Source organism: Muntiacus reevesi, chromosome 2 (assembly GCF_963930625.1).
Source record: "Muntiacus reevesi chromosome 2, mMunRee1.1, whole genome shotgun sequence".
NCBI lineage: Eukaryota > Metazoa > Chordata > Mammalia > Artiodactyla > Cervidae > Muntiacus > Muntiacus reevesi.
The window spans coordinates 60,203,770-60,220,618 of record NC_089250.1 but is presented as its reverse complement, the minus strand read 5'-3'; the positions used below and the strand labels follow the sequence as shown (position 1 = coordinate 60,220,618).

The 16,849-nt window shown below is 55.4% G+C and overlaps 1 protein-coding gene across 3 annotated transcripts in view; it reads left to right on the top strand.

Moving 5' to 3' along the window:
- The window catches only part of NOL4L (nucleolar protein 4 like), a 129,698-nt gene that overhangs the window by 87,557 nt on the left and 25,292 nt on the right, over positions 1-16,849 (top strand). For all 3 annotated transcript variants that reach the window (XR_010661469.1, XM_065921824.1, XM_065921825.1), the window contains exon 5: positions 14,701-14,842. Coding sequence is in view for 2 of the 3 variants with exons in the window: in XM_065921824.1 (XP_065777896.1) it covers positions 14,701-14,842 (142 nt within the window). In the remaining variant the exon portion in view is untranslated. The remainder of the gene's footprint in view (positions 1-14,700; positions 14,843-16,849) is intronic.

The following is a 16,849-nucleotide window of genomic DNA, read 5'->3' as shown; positions in this document are numbered from 1 at the left end:
TTCCTGCTGGAAAGCCCTCTCCACTGGCTACCTGTCACTTTCCCCACAGATTTCTTTGGTTCAGAGTAGATGTCACCTCTTCTAGGTGTTAGTCGCTCAGTTATATCTGATTCCTTTGCAACCCCATGGATTAGAGCCCATCAGGCTCCACTGTCCATGGAATTCTCCAGACAAGAATACTGGAGTCGGTTGCCATGCTCTTCTCCAGGGAATCTTCCTGACCCAGGGATTGAATCCAGGTCTCCCACATTGCAGGCAGATTCTTTACCATTTGAGCTATCCAGGAACCACCCGCTAACAGCCCCTTAATCAGAAACACCTCACCCATATCATAACTGTGTTGCGCCTAGAGCACTGTCTGCTGTGGGAAGGGATTAATTGTCTCTATTATGCTGGAGCGGGGACAGTTCATGGTGGGCGTAGAGGTGAGTGCTGATTCTACCAGGTATTAAAATATATTCTGGAGCTATGCTGTCAGGACAGGAATAGACAAATCAATAGAATAGGCAATTCCCAAAATAATGGGAAATTAGTATTCTATAAACATGGTGCTTCCAGTCAGTGGGTGAAGATGAGTTATTTAAAAGATGGTATTGGGACAATTTGGATAGCCGTGAAAAAACAGAATAAGCGAGAGCTTCGCCACACTTGTGTTTTTACATTGGAGTATAATTGCTTTACAATGTTGTGTTAGTTTATGCTGTGCAACAACCAACAACAACATCAGCTGTATCTACACTCATATCCCCTCCCTCTTAAGCCTCCCTCCCCTCCCCCATCCCCCTTCTCTAGGTCATCAGAGCGCTCGGAGTTGAGTTCCCTGTGCTATACGGCAGCTTTCCACTCGCTGTCTGTTCTATGCATGGTAGTGTAGATATGTCAGTACTACTCTCAATTCGTCTCATCCTTCTTTTCCCTGCTGTGTTCACAAGTCCATTCCCCACGTTTGTGTCTCTGTTTCTGCCCTGCAAATAGGTTCACCTGTACCACTTTTCTAGATTGCATGATATGCATTAATACATGATATTTTTCTCTTTCTGACTTACTTCACTCTGTGTGACAGACTCTAGGTTCATCCACATCAGTACATATTACTTAATTGTGTTCCTCTTTATGGTTGAGTAATATTCTGTTGTACTGCATATGTACTGTATCTGCACAGTACATGTATCTGTATATATCCTGTATCTTCTTTATCCATTCATCTGTCAGTGGACATCAGGGTTTCTTTCATGTCCTGGCAATTGTAAATAGTGCTGCCATGAACATTGGGGGTACATACACCTTTTTGAATTATGATTTTCTCAGTTTCCCTCACTTCTTATATGTAGATAAATTACAGATAGAATAAAGATTTAACTCTAATGAAGCTATAAATGCTCTAGAAGAAAATATGGGTGAATTACATTTATAATCTTAGAATGGAAAAAAAAAAAAACCACTTTTGTTTTGACCTGAAATCCTAAAGCCCTAAGGGAAAAAAAAAACTACCTAGATGATATAAAAATATAAAATTTTCATATGGCAAAAAAATCACATTGTAAACAAAATAAAAATAACAAAAGGAAAACATATTTGCAAATTTTATAACAAAAGATTAATATCCTTCCTTTCTAAACAGTTCTTACAAAAAATAAAAGACCACAACCCAGTAGAGAAAAGGGCAAGAATATGAATATATTGTTTAAAAAAGAAAAGAATTACATGTGACCAGTAAATACATGATATGCATAAATATAGGCTCCCATTCCCAAATGAAGAGGGCAAAGAGAGACACCATTTTTCACTTCTCAGATTGGCAAAGATGAAAGAGGTCGCTAATACCAAGCGCTGACAAGTGTGTAGTGAAATGAGAACTGCCAGTGCTGGAGGCTGAGGAAACTGGTACAAGAGCACCTGTGAAGAGTAGCCTCCTGGTGCTGACGATAAAAGCTACTACTTAACCAGTACTCCCTCTGGGGGAAGGAGCAAGCTTGTATTTTATGTCCTAACCTCCGAAGTCATAGACCCTCAATTCCACTGCCCTATCCATTGTGCCAGGGGACCCAGGGTGTGATACTTGGAGGGGAGGCTCATCTGGGGACAGCTGGGAGGATGGCAGTTCCTAATGTCAAAGGGGAAATTTTGGTGTCAAGCACATTAAAACACTCTTTTATTATCCACTTTGTGGATGAGGAAACCGGTGCCCCAGGACACTTGTTTGGTGTCACAGCCAGAATTGGAACCAGTCCCATTTGACTAAACTCTTCCTAGTCCACCGCCTTCATGGTCACCCCAAAACCACTCCTGATATATAATAAGATATAATCTAATCTCCTCTGATCTCTTCATAATTTAGACTGCAAGACTGCAAGGCTTTCCTGCTCTTAGAATAAAAGGCCCACACCTCACGGTAGTGTCCAAGGCTCTGAGTGCTGGGCCCTACATGCCCTCTCCCCGTCCCCTCCTCCCAACCTCCCCCTGGCTCTTACCAAGTCCCTTCCTGCCTCAGGGCCTGTGCACCAGCTGTTTTCCTCTACCTGCAAGTCTGTGCCCCCAGGTCTTCACCCAGCTGTCAACTTCCACCATCCCAGGGTCAGGGCCCATGTGGGCTTTCTCAAACTGAGAGGGGCTTCCTTGACTACTCAGCCCAGAGCCCACCTTGTCTCCCCTGTGTGCCTTCCACCCCTCATGCCCTCATCCTCTACTTCTCCTTCACCCCATCACCACCTCATCCTGTGTCTCCAGGATCCAACCAGGAGTCAAACTTCACATTCCGTTGTTATTTCTCTGTAGTCTCGTGATTGAGAACTGTCAGACTGATGACAATGAATCTTTGAGGAATCCAGGACACTTGTGAAGTCTGTCTTTCAGTATTTCTTGTCTGGTTGTCTCTTCATGATCAGAGTCAGGTTAAGCGTTTTGCGCAGGTTTTGCGCAGGAGGACTTGACATGGGGAGAACTCAACACAGGTGATGCTATGTTCTCACTGCATCCCTTCAGGAGGTGAGCACATCGTTTCAGTTGGGCTCCACTTCGGGGTCTGCTGATTTGATCACTTGGGGAGTGTCTGCCAGCCTTGCCATGGTGCAGGTATATGTGTCTTTTATAAGTAATTTGCAGGGAAAAGCATTTTTGAATGCACTGAGATGCTTGTATAATATCTATTCTGGTCACGATAAGATCCTGTTATTCCTAATCATGAACTACTGGTTCCCATGGTCAGGTCCTTGCTCCTGGAGCATGCTCATTTCATATGGGAATCTGCCTGGAGGGGTTTGCTGCTTAAGAAGCTCCACAGAGCAAATGCCGCCATTTATAAAGGCACCCACTGTATGTAGAGCCTGGAGGGGACATGAAGGCAGTACTGCATCCTTAAGCAGATGAGAGTAGCCTTTCTCTGTTGTGGTCTCTCACACCAGACTGGGGCTGGAAGAAGAGACACATCACTGGGAGAATTAGTGGTCAAGAAACTAGGTCATGCCATTCCTCATTGGGACCCATGCTGTGGCCACTTTAAGGAGATGCGCAAAGACGCTGAAAACAACCTACACAAGGTTACTCAAGGAGTAGGCAGCTCCTGCAGGAATTAAAGAGCCAGGAGATTTCTGCAGGCTTCAGCACACAGGAAAACTCCCCTAATTCGCAGTACTGCTAAACAGCTAGGCTTCTCCAGGGCCTCCAGCCACTTCCTGTGGGTCGAGTGGGGCTGGGGCTGTTTTATCTCAGGGATGGTAAATGAGTTCACATTTCATGCCTAGAGAAAATCACTGCTCTGCCCTTCTGGGCGGCACTAGCTTTATTTGTCAGAGAAGAGGTGGGTTATCTTGGTTCAATTCCGCCTTTGAACACCAGTTGGATCTGGGTTTATATTTCAAGCCCAGATGTCCACCATTGCTGTGAAATCGTGACTCAGGCCAGGAGAAGTCAAAGGTCTCCAGAAATGTGGGGGGACGAGATGGGAAATCCTGGGCTTGAATTATGTCATTCGCAGAGTGAGGAAGGGCAGTTCCCGTGTTGGAAACAGCCACATTTCCCTGTATGAATTCAAGAGTCATGGCCACTAGTTAATTCTGAAAATCATTATCAGTGTGTGGACGTTCAGGCAGTGAAGTTTCCAAACTGTCTCCCACCACGGAGGAGGGGACATAAAGATTTCATGGAGAAAAGGCGGAAGAGAGAACTGGTTTGAAAACGTTAGGTTTTAGGGGTGAAAGGTACTAATGAGTAACATGCTTAGAGCCTCTTTTAAAAATAAAGTGTGGGTCTTATTATACTGACAGTGAAATCTTTAGCGTGTGCAGAAGGAAGTCTGTGCGCTGTGAATAATTCGATGTGTTGTCATCTTTTTATTTTTCTAATGGGTGAATACTGAGCCCTAAACCTGTGATATTGTATTTCCAACTCGTACCTGTAGAGGGAGCCTTGTTTACCTCGGATTATTCACAATGCAAAGCTTTCAGTGGAAGAAAGAAAAAGGCTTTTTACAGGGGAAAAAAAAAAGTTGGAGGGTTAAAGGCAGTCTGTTTCAAAATTGCAAACAATCCCGCTGGCTGTCTCGTTTTCTCTTCTTCGCTGGTTTCCCTGTGAATGAATTGTAGCGTAAAGTCAGTAGAAATTGCCCTTCCTCTTTGGATGCGACCAGAGGAATCAGATGGGACCGTTACTGGTGGGTTTTGGTTTTGTTTTTTCTTTGCCATTTCCTCACAGAATTCCACGAGGGCAGCTCTCCAACCCCGTTAAAACGCAGGGTTTTTCTGAAGGCTGACCTGTTGGAGGGTGTGGATTTGGGGAGAGGGAGTCTGCCCCTGACCCGTCTTCTCTGTCGGGATCTAATCCTGCTTTGGGGGGGGTCTAATTCTACTGTTGGGGTACGAGCGCGCTATGTTCCGGGCTGAGTCTGAGGGTGCTCAGAGGTCCGGGGGCCCACACCCCCGCGACGACCGGTGCGGTCTTCTCCTGCGCCCAAGGTGGACGAGGACCGTCTGCGCGCGGCACCGCATCTCTGATCCGCGCGGGTCTTCCCCCTACTGCGATGCTGTGTTTGGACCGCGCGCTCCCGGATCTGGGATGGAGCAGCATTCTTGATGTTATCCTGTTACTTTACAACTGTATCCTGCGCGTTTTCAGGAGCCCGCGCTGTGTGGTTTAGGGGAGCACAATGACCGGCGGGAGGGGGAGCGGGGACGGACCCGGGAGCAGGCTGGCGGCGGGCGCTGGAGATGGTGGAAGTGTTTGGGTCGCACAGGTGAGCGCAGCCGGACTCCGAGGCGCCCGCCAGTAGGGAAGGGGAGCAGGGGAGGGTGGAAACTAAGTGGTGGGAAAGAGACAAAGGAAGAGTGAAGAAGCGAGATGGTGCGGAATAGAGGAGGGGGATGGGAGGGGGCAGCAACGCCGAGGAGCCAGAGCTTGAACTTGATCGAGAAAAGGTGGGGGCCCAGAGGCGGGGGGGGGGGGGCAGCACAGAGCCGACCACGTGCCTGTCTTTCCCAGACCCAGGGCTCGCTCTGAACGCCGGGGGGCCCAGCCCTCTGGCCCAGCAGCCCCGCCCAGCGAGGACCCGCGTCCCCTGGAAACCCGGGGACGCGTAGGGGTCGAGGGCTGCCCGAAGGCCCAGGGTGCCGAGAGTTCCTAAAGGTGCCTGAGTCACTTTCTTTGGGTCAAGTCTCTCCTCCTCTGGCCTGAACGCGGATAGCCGACCACGCGCCCCGCCCCCCCTCCACCACCCAACCCTCACCCCGGACTCGAAGACTGGGTCCTCCGGGAGCAAGGGGCGAGCACAGACCTCACCGCCTTCTTTCCCGGGCTCCGTCCCCGCAAGAATCTTCCTCCAAGAGCTTCCCCCTTAAGGGCGCTCACCCCCGGGAGCGCTCGGCCGCGCGTCCAGCGCGCCCTCATCCCTCCCCCTACCTGGCCCAGCACCCTCTCCTTCCTCCTCCCCCCTCCCCTCCCTCTTTTCTCCTCTCACCCGGCGCCTCCTTCTCCTCTCTCCCCCTCCCCCCGCCCGGGCCCACTCCTCCCGCCTGCCCGCCCCTCCACCTCCTCGGGCTGCTCCTCCTACTCCCCCAGCGTAAGCCCTCCGTGCGTTCCCCTCCCCCCGGCCCCCGCCCCGTGCCGGGTCCCGCCCCCCTCCCCCGCCTCCCCGTGCCCGGTGCCCCCCTCCCCCTTCCTCCCTCCCGGCCGCGGCGCCGCCGCCGCCGCCGCCGCTCGCCTGGGCCCTCCCCCCGGCCACCCCCGCCCCCGGGCCGGGCAGTGACGCGCCGCGGCGGTGCCAGCCCCTCTCCCCGGGCGGCCGCGGCGGCAGCAGCAGCAGCAGCAGCTGGAGCTGGAGGGCTGTCACCGCCGCCCGCCCCGCTCACTCGCCGAGCCCGACCGCCCGTCTCCGCCTCGCCTCCCGCCCAGGTACGGAGTCCGGCCCGGATCCCCGCGATCGGGCCGTTTCCGGGCCCCCGGGCCGCCGCCCCCCTTCTCCCGCCGCTGCCGCCGGCCGTTGAGCTGCGGTTAGGGGGGCGGGAGACTGGGGGGGTTCCGGGGAGGGGGACGCGGGGGAGCTTCCTGCGCCGCGGCTGAGGAGGGGGGCGCGCGGAAGCGGCTGCTCCCTGGGCGGAGTGGGCTCGGGCGGGGGGGCGGGTGAGTGGGACCGAGTGGGGTGGGGGCGGTGAAGCCTGCACTCCGGGGGCCGCGGGGCTCTCGAGGGGCGCTTGGCCCCGAGTCCGGGGGGCTGCCGGGCGCACCCCACTCCCGGGCCGTGCGCGCCGCCGGTCCTGGGGGGCGGTGATTGTGTGCGCCGCGCCGCGGTATTGTGCGGCGGTCGCACGGTTTGCAGCGGGCTCGGCACCGCGTCCCGGGGAGGCAGGCATTCGCAGGCGGCGGGGTGGGGGCCGGGTTCGAGTGGCCGCCGCCGAGGCCGTAGCGAGAAGGGAAGTGGACTGTTTGGAGATGTGAGGACGGGAAGCGTTGAGTGGCAGGGAGGGGCTCCCTGCTTCGGCGCGGGGAGTTGAGACAGGGTTTGCAGAGTTGAGCCCACTTCAGCAGACCCCCGCCCCTCCCTGGACCAGACCTGGTGCCCCTGTCAAGTGGAGGATCGGAGCAGAAGCTGGGGGTATCGGCGGCCCCTGTCTTAGGGGCATTCCTTACGGACCAGGGCGCATGGGTCGGGGGCAGCCGGCCAGAGCCTGGGCGCGCGCCCGGGTTAAGTTGGATTTACACCTCCGTCCGCCCGCTCTCGCTTCTCCGAGGCTGGACACTTTTTCGGGCGGCCGGGGTTGGGGGAGTGCAGTTCGCGTTTTTATTCCAGTCGCTCCGGTTTAGAAGTGAGCCCCCCCCCCCCACTCCCACCTGGAGCCGCGTTTGCCCGAGTCCAGTCGCCCCTAGCGGGCCGCGCTTCCTGGGGGAAGTTCTCATTAAGCCTGGCTAATTAGCATTATTCCTGGAGAAAGGTTAAGGTTAGACCGTCCTTTTCCTTGTCGGGAGGCCCACCCCCTTCCTCCCCATTCCCTTCTTCCTCCCTTCTCCCCAAGAGCACAAAAGCACAAAAAGAAAGTGTGAAGAGGCGCAGATCAATGGAGAAGCCACAAACCCATTAATTCAAATGGAACATTTTTCCCCCCTCTAAAACATTGATTTTTCTTTCTGTCTGCTCTGAGGGGAGATTAATAACCTCCTGATTTCACCTGAAATGGTGTTTGGACTCTGTGATTTCCTCCTCTTTCTGAGAAGGATTGTGGCTTGAAATAGATTCTCCCTTGAGATAAAGCCCTACTTATCCCAGAATGAGCTGGAAACCCCAGCCTGGGCCCCTGTCCTACCAGGTGCGGGGTGTGGGGAGAGGGTTGTGGGGCTCTCACATTCCTCCAGAGAGTCATGACCAGGGGCCCCTTCTTGCCTGCCCCTTGTTTCTGGTCGTTCTGGGGGAAGGACCCAAGCCCCAGTGATGGTTTAGCCAGGAAGTAGTGAATTACCCTTATGTTGGATACCCATTACGGCCTAAATTCTAGGTGAATACAATCAATCTTAATTTAATCCCATCTCAAGGTGGGCTTCTTTTGGAGAGTGGGGGTTGGAGACAGCACCACCCACCCCCCTCCCACAAACACTGCACCATGGCTGGGTGCCAACACCCCATTCAGCACCGTCCTGAGGAACAGCAGGAAATCAAGCACCCGGGGCCTTCCTCCCAGCTGGAAAGGCTGATCTGGGGAAACTTATGTAGCCTGAGTCACCCTGGGGCCATGTGGAGCTGCACTGGCCCTGAGTTGCTCAAGAACTTTTTTTTTTTTTTTTTGGTCTTGTCTCCGTCCTTTTCTTGGAAGGAAACTCCTGCAGGGGATTAGTGCAGAGTGGTTTCTCTCGAGCCCTCTGTTCTGCTGGAAGAACCTTGTCTACTGAAGCTCATCTCTCCAGCCTCCCTTTTAAAGAGACCCCTGTTCACTGCAGGGTCTGGGGTATCTATGAGGCCCTCGTGGTGAGGAGTGCTGGGAAAAGAGCCAGTTGCCTTTGCTTGGGAAACAAAAGCCCGTTTTACACTCAATACACTAGTAGGAAGGTGTTGAAAATGCTCACCCCAGCACCCATGACAGCAGAGACAACAGAGCATCCCTGTGTTGTGCAGACGTCTCTGACAGACCCTGTCCGTGTGTGCATGTGTGTGTGTGTGTGTGTGAGAGAGAGAGAGAAAAACCTAAAATGTGGTAGGTGATTGGCTGTCAGCCCTCCCCACTTCATATTTCCCAGAAGAGTTTGTATGGCTAGGAAGCAGAGGAGGTATGCTGGCAAGAAGGAGCGGAATTGAGTGGAGTGTCCCCAGGAGCCTGGCGTCCGCCCCTGGTGGCCAGGTGAGCTTGGGACGAGGGCGTGAGCTGCAGCCTTGGGACTCCCTAGCCCCCAGGAGCTGCGGCTCAGACCACCCTAAGATGTCATTTGTGCTGTTCCTTCCCAACCAGGATTTTGAACTCTTGTTGCTTTGGATCCTGGGGGGTGGGGGGGTTCATATTCCATTAATAAGCCATCTGATGAGCTGAAGTGGTTAAGTTGGGGTCAAATGCGGTTCAGTACCTCCTTGGCATGCTCAGAAGGCTGTGTGTGTAATGCTCGCTGACATGGAGACAGGCAGGGGAATTGCCTCGCACTGAAGAATTTCCAGGGCCTGGGAGGGGCCTGCAGGTGTTCCAGAAGGAGGTGCTCACTTTGTCCAGCCTAGTATCTGCCGGTTTGGGGTAGAGCCGGTGCCAGGGCAGCTGCCTTGAGCCTGGTGGTCTTCCTGGCAGGAGCTTCAGCCTCTCATCAAACCCACCCCAAAGGGCTGGACAGAGAAGGGGTCTGTTTCCTGCCTGGCCCATTCCTGCCTCCCACCCCTCCTCTGAAACACACACACCCAAGGCTCCTGGTCAGGGCTTACTGCTTACAACAGCACTAAATTCGCAGCAAATCGTTCTCCCTTTCTCTCTCAAAGCAAGCAGTAGAGATAGAGTTACAGCTCTGAGGAGAGGCCTGGAAAATGTTGTGTGAGGCACACCCCAGGATCCCTGTCCTGGAGGATGCAAATGGCTCAACATCAGAGGCACCAGGAACCCAGTTCCAGAGAAATTGACCCCAGTTGTAAAATAATCAGGTTACTGATAGCACCTGCCCCTGGTTACACGCCATGGATACAGGCGCGTTTCCACCATTTCCCCTCTGGTCTCCCATTTTCTCCTCCTCCTGGGCTGGGCAGCGGTTGGTGCTAGTTTGCCTGCAGAGGAGGAAGGGCCTCAGAACCTGGGTGGAGAGAAACTGAACCTGTCCGTGAATTCTGGACTGCAGATAAGAGCAGGGAGGGTCTGGTCGGCTCCTCTCCTCCTGCCCAGAGTCAGGGCTCCCAGACTGGGGTGTGTCCCAGGAGCAGCCTTGGGTGCTGTCTTCCTGCCGCTGCCACCCCCCACCCCCAGCTCTTGAGTTCCCTTTCCAGAAGGGCAGTTGACCCAATCGCCCTGTGACCCTGCAAGTGGCTCAGGTCTTTTGGCGCCAAATAAATGATGACCTTTTGTCAACAGGTGGGCAAGGCTGCAGCCTTTAGGGTGTCTGAAGCCAGAGTCAGGAGTCACATGGGGTCTAGGGAGAGGGACCCCGGAAGTAATGGATTGTACACACTCCTTTATTTTTTAATGAAAGTTTCAATGAAGTTTGTTTACAGAAAGAGAGATTAGTAGACCGAGTTTCCTTGACATTCCAGAGTGCCCGACTTGTGACCTCTGGGCCTGCTCTCCGTAACCCTCACCATCACCTCCTGCAGGTCCCTCAGGCCCAGCTATGTCCCACTCTGCTCATCGCTGATGGGCTCTGAATTATGTGCTGGTAATTGCCTGTGTCACGGGCCTGCTCCTGGAGCCTGGGCCTGGTGTAAGCCGGTGAGGTGACAGTCTGCAGGGTGCTCTGCCGTAGCAGATGGATGGCAAAGAGGGCTTAGGCAGCCTTCACTCAGCAGGTCTGCCCGGAAGTGAGGATATGGGAGTTGATTTTGATTGGAACTTATAGTTTGGTGTATTTTTTTTAAGTTAGGCATCATAAATTTGATTTCTTACTTAAAAATTTACTGTATCGGGGAGTTCCCTGGTGGCCCAGTGGCTAAGACACTGCGTTCCCAAGTACAGGGGGCCAGGGTTTGATCCCTGGTGGAGGACCTAGATCCCACATGGCACAACTAAAGATCCAGCATGCCACAACTTAGACCACAACTAAGGGGCCAAATAAAAATAAATAAATCTTTAAAAATTTCTGTATCAGTGGTGCCAAAAGCTTAAATAGAACCATCACCCACAGAGCAGGGATTCATGTGACAAAGCCCTGGGTGCTGTGGGCACGCGAGCTTGATAGTCAGTGGATAACTGGAGAGGGGGTTCCCCAAGCCCCTTCTCCTTCAGTGTTTACACGTGGGTCAGAAGTTTTCCCTGTCCTTCCCTAAATAACAGGGCCCCGGAGGGAAGGAGTCCTGCTGTAGTCTCAGCGCTCCTAACACAGCACCAGCACACAGTAGGTGGTCCACCAGTCCGCATCTATTCATTGATAAGAGTGGTCCAGGTGTGGGTGTAAATATAGCTTCATCTCCTGTGAATTTCCTTTGGGTCTCATCCTGAGACGCTTTGTTGTTAAGGAATCCGGTTCTTTCGACTAAAGGGAGGAAGTGTGGTGAGGTGGCCCCTTGGAGTGGTGGACTGTGATGTGGGCGCTGAGCACATCAGATCTCACGAGCCCTGGGGCAGCTAAGGCAGGTCCAAGGGTGGGAGGCGGGTACCAGGTCTGGAGAGAGGCCTGACACGGGCGCCTGCTGTTCCTATTGGACAAGGAAAGCTCAGACAACCCTCGTCTCAGAGCCCCTCATGGATGGGCACTGGGTGCTCTTCCTTATTGGGTGATCGCAGTTCAGTGTAAAATGTAGCCCACTTCTGCCCAGTTTGGCCTGTCCGGGCAGGGAGATGTGGAGGGGGGCCGTTTGGGCAGACAGTTAAGTGATCTGAGCCAGAGAAACCCGAGGCTCTGCATGGGGGCGCCTGGCAGCTGCAGGCAGGGAATGCTGCACGGCAGCACGCTGCCACCCGCCTGCCAGCTAGGGTCCAGGTTTCATATGGTCTCTTTTCAGGAACCGTGTGTAACAGGACCAAGCCCCTGCTTGTCAGACTGATGCCGCATCCTCGTTAAACCCCTGTGTCATGCCAGGCAACTCAGCCAATTTGACTGGTCTCACTGGCTTTGTCCAGAGAACACAGAGCCCGCTCCCCACTCTTGGAAGGACTTAAGGCTGTCTGGGGGGAGAGAGGGCAGAGAGCCTCCGTGCTGGCCGCTGCAGCTGAGTTCTCTGCTGCCCAACTGCTGGGCTGATGGTACAGACAGGCAGGCAGTGTGAGGCAAGGTGCGATGGAGCCTGAGCTGGACTTGATGGAGAAGGGGGACATGCGTTTGGAGTTTGGGTTCTGAGGTGCTGCAGCACCGTGAGCATTCCAGGTGAGGGGCTGGGAAGGAAGCAAGCACCTGGCCCTTCAGGACTGCACATCTCTGGCTCTGCCGCTTGTTAGCTCATGACGTTGGGGGAGTGCCTTCACCCCTTGGAGCTTCAGCTTCCTCATCTGTAGAATGGGGCTGATAACTGCATGCACCCAGTGGGCCTGTGATGCACTTGGCAACTGATAAACCATGGCTTCCATCGTTGTTATTTTAAACTGTGGCCCAGTGGGGCTAGAGCTGGGGTTCAGCACTGCACCCAGCGGTTCTGACTTTTCCTTGCTCCTTGATGAAGAAAACCTGTGTGTTTAGTGGAACTCCTTTCTCTGAGTGGAAGATGCCCACCCGGGATTATGTGCCCCTTAGGAGGAGACACGCCTGAATGGCTTCACTGCCCACGCAGCTCACCCATCCCCTAGTTACAGTGGCCTCCTGACTGCCTGCTGGAACCCACCAGCGTGCGCCAGCATGTGTTCCAGCGTGTGCTGGGACCCACCAGCTCCCCACACGGACCGCCTGTCACAGCCTCCCTCACTTCTGCAAGCCCCTGCTCTGATTGCCCCTGGCTGCTGAGGCCCTTCTTGGCCACTCTGGGAAACACAGTCCTGCAGGTCCCTCGCCGCTCTTGTCCTGCTTTAGTCCTTATTGTGTTGCCCTAACACTCCCAAAATTATGAGTTTCTCTGCTGATGGTCCCTCTCCCCCGCTGTCCCTCTCCACAGTGAGCACCAGGAAGGCCATGACTTGTCCACAGGTAAATTTTCCAGCATCTAAATGCAGGATACCTGGGTTCCATCCCTGAGTTGGGAAGATCCCCTGGAGAAGGGAACGGCTACCCACTCCGGTATTCTGGCTTGGAGAATTCCATGGACTGCATAGTCCATGGGGTCGCAAAGAGTCGGACACAACTGAGCGACTTTCACATAGATGTTCATTAAATAACTTGTTGAATGGATGGCACATTTTGAGTGGGTGGTGCTTCCAGATGTTAACAGACTACTTGGCCCTTTAAGCCACAAGTGTTTCCACAAGAGCCAGGAGCTTCAGCCAGGACTTCAGGGTCCAGTGACCCCGGGACAGCCAGGAAGGAGCCAAAAGCCCACTCGAGGATGGCCCAGTTCCTGGCTCCCAGAACCTAGATGGCCCTGCCCCTCCGAGGGTCCTTCTCCCCACCTGCTCACGGCCCGTCACCCTCCTGCCACTGCCCAGTTAGCGCAGGGAGAGTCGTGTTGCCCTTTTTGCAGAGAGAACCCTTTGAACGTGCGTGTGTCCCACCAGGTGTGAGAATGCAGTCTGAGGGTGAGTGAGCGGGCTTCCACCCAGGGCCGGCTGTGGGGGCGCGTCCTTGTGTATGAGGAGCAGGGAGCCTGTGGGAGGGAGGCAGGGTGGCTGCATGTGGTGGGGGGTGGGCCCCTAGGGCACACGTGGTCCCTGTGCAAACTGAGCTGGGCAGAGCTGTTGTCCTCCTGATTCAGCCGCAGAGGGTACCCACTCCTCTGTGCTGCCCAGAAGCTGTAAATTCCAGGAAACTCCCTGCCAGCCAGGCTGGTGGGGGAGGGCATGGAGGAGCACCCACTGGTTCCCTAGCACTTGCAGAGCAGATGTGTCTGCCTCGGACAGCAGCCGAAGAAAGTTCAAACCCGAGTGTGTTTGCTTGCTGTAAAAGAGACCTCTGTGAGGGGCCCATGGAGGGAGGCTTTGGGGGGGATGGTGCTCTGCCAGAGGACCTTACTGGGGGCCCACAGAGGCCATTGTATCTCACCAGACAGGGGAGGGGAGGGGGAAAAGCCAGAGCTCCAGGGTGTGGGAGCTGCTGGGTCGTCTTTCTTGCGTTTTACAGCCAGCTCCCAAACACAGTTGCTAGCTGCTGCTCCTGAAAGAGGCTGGGCCAGAAGGAGGTGGGGTCCCTTCCCACTGGAGGGCTGGGTGGAAGGGGCCCCGCCCCGGGGGTTCCCGGATGCCTGGCCCAGGGCTCACTGAAGCCAGCAAGGGGAGAGGAGGCAGGCGTGGTCCTCGCCTGCAGGCCCTCCGGCTGTTTGGAAGGCCCTGGCGGCCCCCCAGGCCCTTGAGCCGAACCCCCTTTGCGGTCTGATCCAAACCCTTGCCTGCCCCACCCCCTTCCTTCGCTATACTTCTGGGGCTGGCCTTTTCAGCTCTGGAAGCCGCCCAAGAGCATATCTTTGAAGCACAGCAAAGGTTAGGAAGGAGGAAGACAGAAATGTCCTCTGGGCTGGGGGAGTGGGAGAAAGGAATTCCATGCATGCTCCACGGGAGTTGGGCGGCCGGCATGGTGGGGGCCGTCAGCCTGGCCTCGGCAGTGCCCGACGTGTCCTGCTGCCCACGTCTGCCCGCCTGGCCCTACGTGAAGTGAACCCTCCTCCTTAAGCTGTTGGCAGGGAGTGGAGAGCCGTGGCCCTTGTTTACGGCGCCTGCTTCAACCGTGGCTCACAGGGGTAAGAGCCAGGCCTTGCCACCCGCCCCTACAGGATGCGAGACCTCCTAATTGTCTTCAATTACAGCCAGTGCCGGCCCTCAGCCCCAGCTTCCGACAGGAACCAGAGCCCCAGCCACTTCCATGGGTGGGGGGGCAGGGGGAGAAACCCGTCCCCACTGCAAGGTTTGGGGGTGCCCTATAGCCTATGGGGGCACTCCCAAACACCCTTAGGCCCTTGGGTTCACCCTGTATGCTGCCTAGGGGCTGCAGAGAGCCGGTCCCTATTGAACGCCCACCTTCTTTGTCCCTGATCAGGATGAAACTTCTGTGAGCAGTGAAGATTTTGATATGAACGACTCCACATGGATGTCAGCTGACCCACACCTGGCCTCCAGCCTGAGTCCCAGCCAGGACGAGAGGATGCGGAGCCCACAAAACCTCCACAGCCAAGAGGACGGTGAGTGTTCCTTTGTGGCCAGCAGGGGAAGGGTTGTGTCTGCGCCAGGAGCTTAGGAATCCCCAGGGGGTAGACTCTGGGCTGGAGCCTCCAGGGGTGGCTGAGGCTCAGGCTGACAGCGGCCCCCAGCGTTCTCAGATCTCCACGGTCCCCGCTGCCCCAGCCCTTAGTTCCAGGAAGAGCAGTTGTTCTTCCCAAAGGTGAATGGCTCAGAGCTCTTTTGGGGATTGACAGCCTGACCACATCTTGCCAGTTTGTCTGCTCTGATGCTCTCGGGCTGGTGGGATGTGGATTTCAAAGTTACTGTGATTCAGGTCTGGGAAGGTTAACAGTGTGCCTGACCCAGAACAGTCCAGCCACCCAATCATGAAAACAGGAGTTGGGCTTCGTGGCCCAGATGTGTGGCTCTGAGACAGGGTCCCTGTCTGTGGTGTGCCCCCAGCCCCTCAGGATAAGAGGTGGGCTGGCTGAGGAGCTGTCCAGATCTGCCCTGGCCCTGGCCCTCGCCCACCCCCTCCCCCCGACCAGGGCCAGCCCAGCAGCCTCCTCCAGCCTCCCTTGGAACAGAAGCGTCTGCTTGGGGTAGGAGAGTTGGGGTCAGGGTCAGACCCCAGAGGTCTACTCCAGCACTCTTGCGTCGAGCCCCCCAAACTGGGCCTACCTCAGTTAGATGTGGTTGTGGGTGTGCAGTGGCACCTGTGGACAGAGTGTCCTGGGCTGGGCTCTGATTTTCCGGGAGGACATAAGGTGGGTGGGGGAAGAGCTGGAGAGAACTGGGGTGTAGAGCTGCAATTAGGAGGGGTCGAAGGTCGGGGCCTGGAATGTGGGAGGGAAGGTGCAGGGTTAAAAAGGGGTGTAATGTTAACTCTGCGAAATAGGTTAGCCTTAAAGAGTAAATAAGGAGTAGGAGCCTTGCAGTTTGGGTCAAAGTTCGTCTCCATGGCAGAACCCGCGTGCCTGCCTCCCCGCAGCCTTCACAGGCCTGAAATCTGGCTTTGTCTGGGAGGGGACCCAGCACAGAGACAGCCGGGTTGGCCTATCCACGGGCTGGGGAGCCCCGGGTGTGGTTCTATGAGGAATGGGGTGCGAGGCTGCTGGGAAAGAAAAGGCTTTTGTCCCTTGACGCCTCAGGGGGTCAGCACGACCCCCTTGTGCTGCCTTCCAGACCAGCACTGCCTTCCAGCGTTCCCACGGGTGGGGGGCTGGGGTGGGGGCGCCCTGGGGTGAGATGTGCCCAGCAGCTAGCCTCCTGCCTCATCTGAGCTGATTGAGGGCCACACCCAAGGGCCACACCAGCGAAGCTCAGCCCAAGGCTGTCAATAATACCTTCCCAAGAAGAATCCGGAGCACTTATTTATAAAAACCCCCAAGTAGTAGGAATGAATGGGGGCCGTAGTCCCCTAGCTCCTCCTCAAAAATGCTTATGCAATTATTGCTTACAGCCACCTTTTGGGGGGCTCATGTCTGTCAGAGACACTTTCCAGGGAGATCTAGTGAACTAGCAGCCTCCAGCATCAGGTCCAGGGGGGGGGTCAGGGTCACGGGGCTTCCTCAGCTACAGGGCTAATAGGATCAGTGTGTCCCCGCAGCTGGTCCCAGAGGAGCCAGGTGAGAGAGCCAGGGGTCTTCACACATGTCCTCCCCCATCCCCCACCCCCACCCCGGCTGCCCAGGTCCCTCCTGGCTGTGGGTGCTGGGGCCTAGGTCGGCTGGCCTGCTGAAGGACAAGGGTGTTTATCAGAGCAGGCAGCCAGAGCTGGAGACAGGGAGGATGGTGTTGACCATGATACCATCAATTTAATTATTTCATCAGAGCCTGTGGCTGGAGGCTGTGGGTTGACGTGCCCGCCAGAGGCCAACCCACACCCAGCGTAGAGGGTCGCAGGCCCAGAGAGACCAGCTGACCTGGTCATCTTTCCTGCCCTTCTGGACCTAGTTCTGGTGGTGACCGCCATGTCTGTCCAGACCGGTGGGCTCCCTCAGCTCTCCATGTCTGAGGCCCCCATT